The sequence below is a fragment of the Erinaceus europaeus genome, chromosome 10 (genome assembly GCF_950295315.1).
Source record: "Erinaceus europaeus chromosome 10, mEriEur2.1, whole genome shotgun sequence".
Taxonomy (NCBI): Eukaryota; Metazoa; Chordata; class Mammalia; order Eulipotyphla; family Erinaceidae; genus Erinaceus; species Erinaceus europaeus.
The window spans coordinates 71,019,201-71,031,603 of NC_080171.1; the positions used below are offsets into that span (position 1 = coordinate 71,019,201).

The window sequence follows — 12,403 nt, forward strand, 5'->3', positions numbered from 1 at the left end:
GACTGAGCACCACTCTCTGAACAGCAAGAACATAAACTTAATGAGCTGCTACTGTGCTGTGATCGTTTTGGTTTCACCTTGACATCAAAAATTAGATGAAGTTTTAAGATTTTTAAAAAATTTATTATTTTAATGTTTTACATTCAACAGTAAATACAATAGCTTGTACATGCATAACATTCCCCAGTTTCCCATATAACAATACAACCCCAACTAGGTCCTCTGTCATCCTTCTTGGATAAATAAATAAATAAATAAATAAATAGAAAAAAATTATTATTTTAGAGGTCAGGAAGTGATGCACCTAATTAAGTGTGCACATTATATTCAAGCTCCTGGTCCCCACCTGCAGGGGAGAAAAGCTTCAGGAGTCATGAAGCAGGGCTGCAGGTGTCTCTGTCTCCCTTTCTACCCACCTCCTCAATTTCTCTCTGTCTCTATCCAATAATAAATAAATTAGGAAAAAATTATTCTTTTACAAATCACTAAGTTCTAGGGGTTGGGCAGTGGTACACCAGGTTGAGTGCACACATTACAATGGGCCCAGTTCAAGTCTCCATTCCCCACCTACAGAGGGGAAGCTTCATGAGTGGTGGAGCAGGGCTACAGGTGCCTCTCTCTTTCTATCACCTTCCCAACTCCCTCTCAATTTCTGTCTTATCAAAATAAAAAAGGAAAGCAAGAAAAAAAATAGACATATGGCTGCTAGGAGTGGTATAATTTATCATGCAGGCACCAAGAGAATTTGATATTTTTTAGGCTTTTTCTTTAAAAAATATTTATTTCATTTATTTATTCCTTTTTGTTGCCCTTGTTGTTTTGTTGTTGTACTTATTATTGTTGTCATTGTTGTTGGATAGGACAGAGAGAAATGGAGAGAGGAGGGGGAAGACAACGAGGTGGAGAGAAAGATAGACACCTGCAGACCTTCTTCACCGCTTGTGAAGCGACTCCCCTACAGGTGGGGAGCCAGGGCTCGAACCGGGATCCTTATGCTGGTCCTTGTGCTTTGCACCACCTGTGCTTAACCCACTGCGCTACAGCCTGACTCCCTTCTAGGCTTTTTCTACACAAAAACAAAGCAAGACGGCTAATTGGAAAGTGTTAGGACTCCTTATTTGCATTGTTAATTCTAATATAGCGTCATAAGAGAGAAGAAGCTAACACTGATTAGCACACTGTCAGTTACGCTGAGAGGGAGGAAGCCTGTCTGGTTCGGCTACCCTCCACACTGTCTTCTCATTGTTGGAAGCTATCAATAGCCAGGTTTCAAGAGAACCACAGAAGCAGCTGGGAAAGGGGCTCAGGATAGAACACTGGGCTTACGTTAGGTTTGGTCCTTGGATCTGTGTGTACCAGAGTGGTGCTCCAGCCTGCCTTGCTTTCTCAATAAAGACTTTCAAATTTAAAGCATCATGAAAAAGTACCAGAATGAACAATTTACAAAAGTATGTGGTCAGTTCTTTGAACCACGCATGTCCGTGTATGTGTGTGTGTGTGTGTGTGTGTGTGTGTGTGTGTTTAACTAAAAGGCTGTATTTATTAGTGATCTAAGTTAGAGTTCACTAGTTCTATGCCCCTAAATTTCATTGTGGGAACCTAATTTCAACAGACACCCTGATAAGAAAATAACAAGCAAACACTTATCTTTTGGAATGAAAAGTGCCAGGAGCCATTTCTCTGCTTTGATAGATGATTAGCTTTGAAACAATGGAAGCCCTCGAGACAAGTTTCATTTCCCCCTGGGCAGGCCATTTTCCCCTCAGGTAGACCATTTATCAGAAACAGTGACACAACACATAGTTGTGGTAGCAAACATGATTTCATCCATTGTATGTTGCAAGGAACATTCCCCCTTTGAAGATTGCTCCCCCTCCTCCTCCTCCAGCACTTCCCCCTCCTTCCCCAAAGCCTTATAATGCCTGTGTTCACAATAAAATTTAGAGCTTGATCAGAAACTTGACTTGCTCTCGTTCTTTGCGTCTCTTGTCCCTATCATTTCAGGTCTCATTGGGTTGCTAGCCCCTGCTCACCGCCCTGCTGGCCGGGGCATAATGGCGCCCGAGCGTGGGGCAAAGAAGCCTTCTGAACCTAGAAACTCCGCTGATCGAGGGGGTAGGCCTACCCGAATTCACAGAGTCACCGCAGCCCGAGGGGGGTAACGCAAAGACTCGCAGAGATCGCCACGGAAATACCCGCCCGTGAGTCGCATCTGGGGAAGAGTGTCACAGCGGCTGAGGTAAGCAAAACCATGGGACATGAATTCAGCAAACTATTTATTCATTAAAGGACTCAAGGAGTCACTCAAGACACGAAGAAATAGGGTTAAAAAAAAAAAAAAGAAAGAATTAAAGAAGTTTTTAGATTATATTGGAAATATTTGCCCCTGGTTCCCCCAGGAAGGCACTATAGATGAGAAGCGTTGGAGGAGAATTGTTGATTGTCTTAATGATTACTATCAGTCTTTTGGTCCTGAACGTGTACCTGTTTCTGCCTTTTGTTACTGGAATTTAATTAATGATATCTTAAAAATCTATAATAATCACCCTGATATTAAAAACCTTATTACAGAGGGTGAAAAGGTCCTCCGGCAACTTTCTCGTCCGCCGTCCAGGACAAAGACCCCATCTCCATGCCCTTCTGTGGTTATTGATCTTGATCCCCTGGTACCCAGTCAAAATAAAAGCCTCCCAGCACCTGATGAAAGTAAAAGCCCTGTTTCCCTCCCTACAGGTCCCTCCTCACTTACTAAAGTTCCCTCCATTGACTCTCCTATTGCTAATTCACATGAGAGTGAAACCCAGCATTCTTTCCCCCGCCTCTATCCAGTTTTACAAAACCTCCCACAAAACCCCCCCTCTCCTGAAGCACTTCCCGCAGAGGATGAGGCTTTGCTAGAAAAAGAGGCTGTCAAATATCACAATCCTGATTGGTATCCTCCTCCCTTTAATCTCCCTCCCTATATCCATGCTCCCACTCTCCAGCCTGACCCTCTCCTTGACAACCCCTCCGTCAGGAGGGCACGCTCAGGAGCCCTTACAGGAATTTCCACCCTCCGCAAGGTCCTTGCTGACCGGAGAGAGCAGCTTCAATTAATGAAAGAAATAGCTGCAGTTACAGAAGAGTTTACATTTTTAGCCTCACCAAAAAACCTAAGCCCAATCCCTAAAACTAAAACTAAAGCATCCAAATCAAACCCGGTTTTGGCTTTCCCTGTTACTCGGAGCCAGGCTCAAACTGGCTAACCCTAATCCCTAGGCTCTTCCTTGTCCAGACTGCCTCCCTAAACCACCGTCCCTCCGTTTTGTGCTCCGGTCCTTGACTTGGCCAATAATACTGATTAGACCACTTTCTTTAAAACTGTAAAATGTACCTTAGCCACAAACGCCCCTCCTGGATAGATAGGCTGTGAGTTAGGAATCCAAAAACCAAAAGCGGTTTTTCAAAGGGAAAATTTTCCTTTCACCAAGAATGTATGTTTTAAGTCTGTGCTAACCTTGTTTTCATTAATGTGTGTTAACCCCTAAGTAACTAAAGTTTGTTTTAAGTTTTAAATTAAGATTTAGTTAAGCTAAATGTGGTTTTAAAGATCCAGACTCATAGAGTTGGCACACCTTTACCAGAGTAAAATATAAGACAATTTCGTCCTTCTGATAGCTAATATCAACATCAATTCATTAGTTAAAAAGATTTTCTGAGATATCTATGCATGGTAAAATGCCTCTGTAGTCTCTCTCACTCTTGTGAAAATTGTAGATATTACCAGCACCTCAATATCAACTGCCACTGTTTGTTAATTTAATTCCATCCTTGAACTGACTTTCTAATAACCCAGTCAGTGTAGAGCAGTGGCCTTGCCAGGAAAAAAAGGGTTAAACGTGCTATTCCTGGCCTGATAAAAAAAAAATTTTTTTTTCAACAGATGTGATTCAACAAAATTATTTAGTGTAAAATGGTCATCTAAAAGAAATGTTAACAGTAAAAATTTATTTTAACATTTCAGCTTTAAGGTTTATCTTAGCTTTTTAAGTTACCTATCTAAATCAAAGTGAAAGATCAATTAAGTTGTGTACCCACCCTTGTTCATAGCTGCCCTAAGGGTGTGATAGCTTTGTGATAAACAAAGGTCCTTAACAAACAAAGTTTAACATTTTACTCAAAATTGTTTAAGTGATTTCAAAAAAAAAAAAAAAAAAAAAAAGCTTTTAAAATACTTTCTCAACTAAACAGGCAAAACTGGCTTGGGTTAGTAAAAGATAACACAATGGTTATGTTAATTATTTACATGCCAGAGGCTCTTGTGCTGGTTTTCCTCTTTATATCTTTCTGCTTTTAAAAATTATCTGGTTTGTTTTAAGACACTGCCAGAGGTTTATTCTTGATAAATTAAGGTAATACATTGTGTTTTTGGTCTGATAGAAGATTTGTTTTGGCAAATCCTGATTTAACAAAATTAATATTTTGAACATTTAAACTATGAGGTTTTATTTTAGCCTTTTAAGTTGCCATATTAGAGTTCTAAGGAACAAAATCTATTAAGAGTTTTATATCTATGCTTACTCATGATAGCCTTGTGATGAGTAAAGATCTTAGTAAACTAAAGGCATAATAGTGTGCTTAAACTGTCTAATCAGTTTAAAATAATGCTAAAATGGTAAACATTTTATCATGTCAACACATTAGGTATTTACTTTCTATAACATATTGGTTTATTTTAATAAAGAGCCTTCTAAAATCATATTAAAAAAAAAAAAAAAAAAAAAAAAAAAAAAAAAAAAAAAACCTCAAGCCAATTAACCATTAGATCATCAATTAACTTGGTACAAGTTCTCTCCCTAAGTAAATAATTATAGGTACATCTGCACATGAAGAACTGACTGCTCATATGGTAAGATTTAAAACTAAACATTTTTAATTTTTATTTATGGGTGTGTGATGACTCCTAAAGTCACTCATATCCTAAAATTTTTTATCATTTTTTTTACAAGCCTCTTAAAAATTATAATGCTAGACCTGCCATAGTGAGAGCACTTTACTGGCTCCTGCATTGTTTAATTAAGATCTTGCTATTCAGACTTTTAAGATTAATCTCCATTGATAAAAGCCAATGCTCTCTGACAGATTGATGTAATTCACCTGCCCATGTTTAGTAAACAAAAAAAACTTTTTTTTTCTCAGTTGATATTTTTTCTAAATTTATGTGAGCTACAGCTCAAACAAGAAAAACTAAAACCCTTAAGCTTAATTAATAATAAAAAAAGGAAGGGTAATGCACCCTCCAGTATTCAGTTGGCTAAAGTGTCAATGAAGTAACATACTAAATCTTTTTAATATTTACAAAAATTCAAATTGTCCATTTATTATATCTCATTGACAAAGCCACACACTTTTCCAGTCATAGAGACATATTCTTTTTCTCTTTTTTCAACACTGGATGTCCATGTTTGTTTTCCTTTTATTATGGTGGATGACATTGCTCTTGCAAAATCCAGAGTCCCTGTTGGCAAGTCCTTACCACAAAGGACGCCATGGCAGTATATACTCCAGCTAACCTCACCAGCTTATCCAAGTCTTCTCTTTCTGCTGACCTGCCACTGCTGACTTCATCTTTGCATGCTTATTGACTGCTCACTTTTCTCAAAATATTCCTCAATGTTCAAGGAACCTCACCTTGACTTCTAATGTGTATGCACCTCCTCTGTGTTTTGGTAAACACCATCCTATATTTTCATGTCAATTCTTCTCTACCTGGTCCTTGCCTCCTAGTTTTGCTTGTTCCACAGCTGACCCTCTATGAAGAAGAATTTCATCAGCTGGCGCTGACCCACCAGAAGACCAGACGTGCTGTTTCTTCCCCTGGACATCACATCCACTGACTGCTTCCCTTAGACTTGCTGGTGGCATGCTAGGACACTCTATATATTCCTCCCATAAATTTTTTGACAAATTACAACAGGTTATAGACTCCACCACAAATAGTCTTGAGTCACTACAGAGCCCCTTATGAGACCCTTATTAGTCTTTTGTTAATGATTACCTTAAGGACCCTTTATTTTTAATAAGATTACTGATTCTATAAAACGGCAGATTGACTCTTTGGCATCAAAACCTTTGCAAATCCATTATCACAGACTTGATTTGGCTGATAGAGGCCTGGCTGAACCTGAAGATGACTGACCTCCCTTTTGGATGGCATAAAACTCAGAATTATGCACGGAAGCATCCAACCTTGGCAGGGAAAGGACACCAGTAAGGGGTGCAAGGCAAAGCACTGCAGGGGGAGGACCCTATTGTCCGCCTCTGAGTCCCCCGTGAAGCAAACCTGATTTGCATGGAGGTTGGTGTCAGCAACAAAAAATCATTTCTCTGGAAACTGTGGCTCTGCCTCCCCTCCCCAAAAAGACACCGAGAGCCTTATAAGATGCGGGAAGGTGGGTTTCTGCACCCACCCCTCGGGAGGAATCGGGTCAATACTTCCCCCCTCTGGTTAAACCTGCTGTCAGGGTCTCTGCTCCTCACCCACATTGCCTGCCTCAATTTTAAAATTATAACGAAGGGATGAGATGCCAGGAGCCATTTCTCTGCTTTGATAGATGATTAGCTTTGAAACAATGGAAGCCCTCGAGACAAGTTTCATTTCCCCCTGGGCAGGCCATTTTCCCCTCAGGTAGACCATTTATCAGAAACAGTGACACAACACATAGTTGTGGTAGCAAACATGATTTCATCCATTGTATGTTGCAAGGAACATTCCCCCTTTGAAGATTGCTCCCCCTCCTCCTCCTCCAGCACTTCCCCCTCCTTCCCCAAAGCCTTATAATGCCTGTGTTCACAATAAAATTTAGAGCTTGATCAGAAACTTGACTTGCTCTCGTTCTTCGCGTCTCTTGTCCCTATCATTTCAGGTCTCATTGGGTTGCTAGCCCCTGCTCACCGCCCTGCTGGCCGGGGCAGAAAAGCTTTCAGAGAGGCTTTTGTTACACATTTAACTCCCAGCTGGAAGTGTATGCGCATAACTATAACAATGCAGAAACAACAGCCTTCCTGGTTCCCAGCTAAGTGCACAAGCCACCTGTTTTTACCTTCTATTTCGGAGTCACTGTCATTGAGTGAAGGGATGTTAATGAGCGTCTGCTTGCTGTCTCTCAGCACGACTAGCTGAAGTTTGCCTCTTGACTTTTCTATGAGTTTCCGAGCATCCGTTAAAGACATGTTCTCAGTTACAGTTCCATTTATCTGTTTATGAAGAATGTTAATGTTACATTCAATACAATGAATCATGGTGAACTAGTGCATTTACATTTTCCCTTCTAAAATGTAAAAGGCTCAGTTGTTCCAACAGACATTGGCTTTAATATGACTGACTGAATTAAAAAAAAAAAAAAAAAAGAATTTCTCCCTTAAATAAACTATAAACCTGCATATCTGGATCCCGAGTACAGATGTGAGAAAGCTGTAGCGTACTTAAGTTACTTTGTTAATTTATTTAACTTCCAAGCTCAAGAAGATGGTTTGGTTTACTAATGGAACGTACTTCCTAACTGGAGAGGTTTACAAGCCTATTAAATATTCAGCATCCATACAGCACCAACGATCCTTCTCAACTTCCCTTCATTTAGAGACTAGGAGCTTTAACGTTAAATAAACAGGGAAGGAAAAAGTATTCACTGGCATCAACAACAAAAACAGTGATATTAAAATGGTTCATATTCCCAGGTCTGCTGTTTCTGGATACTTAGCTCTCTCTGCTTCTCTTCTCAACCTTTGTCTTGGTGTTTACTATTGTGGCAACAAAGTGTCACTGTGTTTGGGACCTAGTTGTGAAAATGTAGGCTACAGACCCCACCACAAATCCCACTGCTCTCCACCCTTGTCCACCCACCTTGAGAATGATATCTCCTTCATGCAGGTTGCCATCTTTAGTTGCGAGACCTGTTCTGGTCATTTCCTTTATGAAGATCTGACTCCCAAGCCGGAGACCATACTCTACGGAAGACAGACATAAATTTTAGCAACTTGTTCTGAAAAATGCAATCTGGGGGGGGGGGGGGGGGGCATTGACTATTTCAAAAATATTTATGAGGGCATCATTCATTGCATAATTTGGCCTGAATACCACCCAAAAAGTCAAACCAATGAGTTAATAAGGGTGGGTGAGATAGCATGATGGTCATACAAAAAAAATTAATGCCTGAGACTCCCAAGTCCCAGGTTCAATCACACCACCATAAGGCAGAGCTGAGTGGTGCTCTGTTCTCTCTGCATCTTTCTTTATCTCTGGCTTTAAAATAAAACAAATAAAATACTAAAATAAATTAAGTTCTTACGCATCATTAGTGAGTTACTAAGGAATGCTGGCAAAATATTTTTAAAAGTTGACTTTGGGAGTCAGACGGTAGTGCAGCGGGTTAAGCGCACATGGTGCTAAGCGTAAGGACCAGAGTAAGGATTCCGCTTCGAACCCCCAGCTACCCATCTGCATGGGAGTCACTTCACAAGCGGTGAAGCAGGTTTGCAGGTGTCTGTCTTTCTCTCCCCCTGTCTTCTCCTCCTCTCTCCATTTCTCTCTGTCCTAACAACGATGACATCAATAACAACAACAATAACTACAACAACATGGGCAACAAAAGGGAAAATAAATTTAAAAAAAAATTTTTTTAAGTTGACCTTTATGTTCTCTATTATAAATTAATTTCAAGGGAGTTGGGCGGTAGCGCAACGGGTTAAGTGCACGTAGCACAAAGCGCAAGGACCAGCATTAAGGATCCCAGTTCGAGCCCCCGGCTCCCCACCTGCAGGGGAGTCGCTTCACAGGCGGTGAAGCAGGTCTGCAGGTGTCTCTCTTTCTCTCCCCCTCTCTGTCTTCCCCTCCTCTCTCCATTTCTCTCTGTCCTATCTAACAACTAGAACAATGAAAAACAACAAGGGCAACAAAAGGGAAAATAAATATAAATTAAAAAAAAAAAAGAATTTCAATTTTGAGGAAGAAAACAGCCCAGGAGAAGTAAGGTGTAGTAGCAATAAAAGGGCAAAAGCTCCCATTCCCCTAGAGAGTATTACTAAGATCAGGCAAAACTTGGGCAGACTCTTAGCACATCCCATGTCATTAAAAATTGTGGATCACAAGCTGGTAGAGTTTTAAAATCAATTCAATGAATTGCAGTCAGTATTTTCTTCTTTTTTAAATTTAATGTAATGGAACTTCTTGGTACAGTTCACAGAAGAAGCACTGTTGCAGAAAACACTTATTCAAGTTTCTGAAAAGTGGTGGCATCTCTGATTGTTTGCAAGAGCTTATTCTTTCTGTGGCAGGATGGTAGGAGGGAAAAGAAACAAAGGAAGGAGAGGATAAAAAGGAGGAGGAGGAGGAAACACCTGAGAAGTATCGCCTTAGTTAATTCAAGATCCAGGAGTGCATGTTCTATAGGATGCACATCTGCGCTCTCTGAAGAAGCTCTCCTGCCAAATCATGCTTCTTACAATTATTTTCAAAGTCTACCCTTCAACTTAGTAGCAGAAAGACTGTTGCTCTGCAGATCTTGAAGGTGAGTGAGTTAGTACACCATTATAATTGATTCTATAGTCTTTAAGATTCTATTGACTCCAATAGCCTCTTAAGATGTGACTCCCTCAGAGATGGTGCATTCCCAACTTTCTTTTTATTTCATGAAACTGGACTCCAGCTACCCTACCTACACACATCTCTTGTGTGATCATTCAGTTATTTCAATAGGCACCTTGCTCTGTAATTCAACTTTTCATGATCTCTTAAAGCCCTCCCACCAGACAGGTTATTTAAAACAGAATTACAAACAAACAAAAAAGCAAGATATTTTTCATTTTGCATTTCTGGGTGCTCCTTTCTTTTATTCCTTTTTCTTTTATTCTCTTGAAAGGAGAATAATTAGAGAACAGAAAGAGAAGGTCGATCGATATAAGGTATTTAAAGGCAGAAGCCAAAAATCAGTGGGAGAAATATCTCGACACTGGGCTCTCGAATTCTGCTAGTTTACCTGCTGTTTCATATCACCTATTTCCAGCTGACATACCATTGAGTTCTAGCTCCACTTATATAATAACTTCAAGATAACAAGATGCTCACCCTCTGAGTTTTAGAATCCTCACCTATAAATTACAGGTGCAGCTGGCTTCCCAAGCTATCCTATGGAGCTTTTGGATGTAAATTTTGGATGTGATGGAATGTATCTTCCAGGAAAACAACATGGAATGGACAGTCTGGGTCAGAGCCTGCCTCACCCACTGTTATACCAAGAAACCTCTCCATTTTGGAACCCCCCCACCTGTGATGTCTCTACCTGTTATACAGGTGCCTTCTCTTACTCAGCAAAGACCCCGACACACAGCAAAAACTCAGTCAAGACAAGCTGGTGTATTGTTTAATAAGTGCCTATCAAGGTGATAGTCACACTTGACGGAGAAGCACTGGCCTAGGAGTTTAAATCCAAAGGTCTGTAGTCTGTGCAGGATTGGTGTGCAAGTCAATAAACCTTTTTGTGCCCTATTTCCCTAGTCTACAAAATGAAGACATAAGAGTATGAAGTGGGGCTGAGGCTGGCATGCTAAATAGCACACACAGTGCATTTATTATGTCAGTGCCTGGGACATGTTAAGCTCCACTTTAGAATCAGTGGTGAGTATTTTTGTCCTATTTATCTTCTTGCTTTCTTTTCTTTCCTTTCTCTCTCTTCTTTTCTTTCTGTCTTTGATTGTCACCTGGGTTATCACTGGGGCTCAGTGCCAGCACTATGAATCCACCACTCTCAGAAGCCACCCCCCCCCTCCTCTTTTCCCCTACTTTGATAGGACAGAGACAGAAACTGAGAAGGAGATGTAGAGTGAGAAAAGGGGGACACCTTCAGACCTGCTTCACTGCTTATGAAGTGTCCCCCCTGCAGATGGGGAGCAGGGGCTTGAACCTTTTGTGTATTGTGTAATGGTGCATCCAGTCCCTACATTTTCTTTTTAGTATCTTATTTATTTACTTTAATGAGAGAGGGGTACAGAGGAAAAAAATTAGAAAGACCAGAGTACGCTGAAAATAAAAAAAAACAATGTGGGGGTTGATAGTAGATAACATAATGGTTATGCAAAAAGGCTCTTATGCCTGAGGCTCTAAGGGCTCAGGTTCAATCCCCAGGACCACCGTAAACCACAGCTGAGCAGAGCTCTGGTAAAACAAACAAAAACAGGGCATTGATGAACTCTGGCTTAAGACAGTGCAGGGGATTGAACCTGGGACCTCATACCCTCTGGCATAAAATTCCTTTGCATAATCGTTATGCTTTCTTCCCAGACTTATATAATTATTTATTTGACAAAGAAGCAGAGCATCACTGGCACTTAAGCTAGTGGGAAGGGCCTTGGGACCTCATGCTTGAGAGCCCAAAGCTATAAGCACCCACCCACACGCACACAGATACTGCACAAAGCATCTTTCTCACTCTCTCTCTTTATTCTCTCTCTTGGGCTATACTCGCCTTCGTGGGCTTTGCTCTTCGTCAGGAGCACACCAATGGGCCTGTCTGTGTCCTCCGGGCCCGCATGGTCCACTCGGGCCCTGGGCTCAGGGCTGGGGCTGCGGGAGTGCAGGTGCTCCCGGCTACGGCTGCGGGAGGCCTGATAGCGGGTATCTGGCTGCACGCTGCGGACATAGTCGCCCTCCGGGCTGTAGTCGCGGTCCAGGACACGGCCCCGACTACAGTGACGGGGCCGCCCATAGCCATCATCGTCCAAGCTGCGCTCCAGGCTGCGGCCCCGGCTGCGCTCACGCGCCCGCGCCCGCCCATAGTCGTCCTCATCCAGGCCACGCTCCAGGCTGCGCCCTCTGCTGCGCTCGCGGTGGCGTCCCCTTTCCGGGCTGTCCTCCCAGCTGCGGCTGCGCTCCCCGCGGCTGCTGCGCCGGCTGCGCTCGCTGTACCCACTGCGCGCGCTCCGGCCATCAAACTCATCCAGCACCTCAAATGCCCGCTCATCCTCGATGACTGCTGGGCTGCCCTGCCGGGGGGCCAGCTGCACCTTCCTGGGCCTCTTGACTACCTGTCAACAGAGACAAACACGAGGGTTTGGGGGTGGGGGCACAGGACAATATCATCAACAGATCGCAGAAGGTTAGAGTCCTGACTGCTCAGCTATTAAGAATGATTAGGTCACCTACACCTCTTCTTGGGTGAAGCTTGAAGGAATCATGTTAAGTGAGTTAACCCAGAAACAGAAGGATGAATTATGAGATGATCTCACTCATAGAAGTTGAGAAATAAGAACAGAAGGGGAAACACAAGCAAAACTTGGACTGCAAACGTATTGCACCAAAGTAAAGGGGGGAGGGATGGCTTTTAGGTCCTGGTGCTTGATGGTGGAGGACTTAGGCTGGGAGTGAAAGTGT

The 12,403-nt window shown here is 42.0% G+C and overlaps 1 protein-coding gene across 7 annotated transcripts in view; it reads right to left on the reverse strand.

Annotated features, from left to right (window-relative positions):
* The window catches only part of TJP2 (tight junction protein 2), a 172,986-nt gene that overhangs the window by 39,621 nt on the left and 120,962 nt on the right, over positions 1–12,403 (reverse strand). For all 7 annotated transcript variants that reach the window (XM_060199718.1, XM_060199717.1, XM_060199713.1 and 4 more), the window contains 3 exons: positions 11,499–12,057; positions 7,883–7,986; positions 7,083–7,236 (listed from right to left, as the gene is read on the reverse strand). In XM_060199718.1, the coding sequence (XP_060055701.1) occupies positions 7,083–7,236; positions 7,883–7,986; positions 11,499–12,057 (817 nt within the window). The remainder of the gene's footprint in view (positions 1–7,082; positions 7,237–7,882; positions 7,987–11,498; positions 12,058–12,403) is intronic.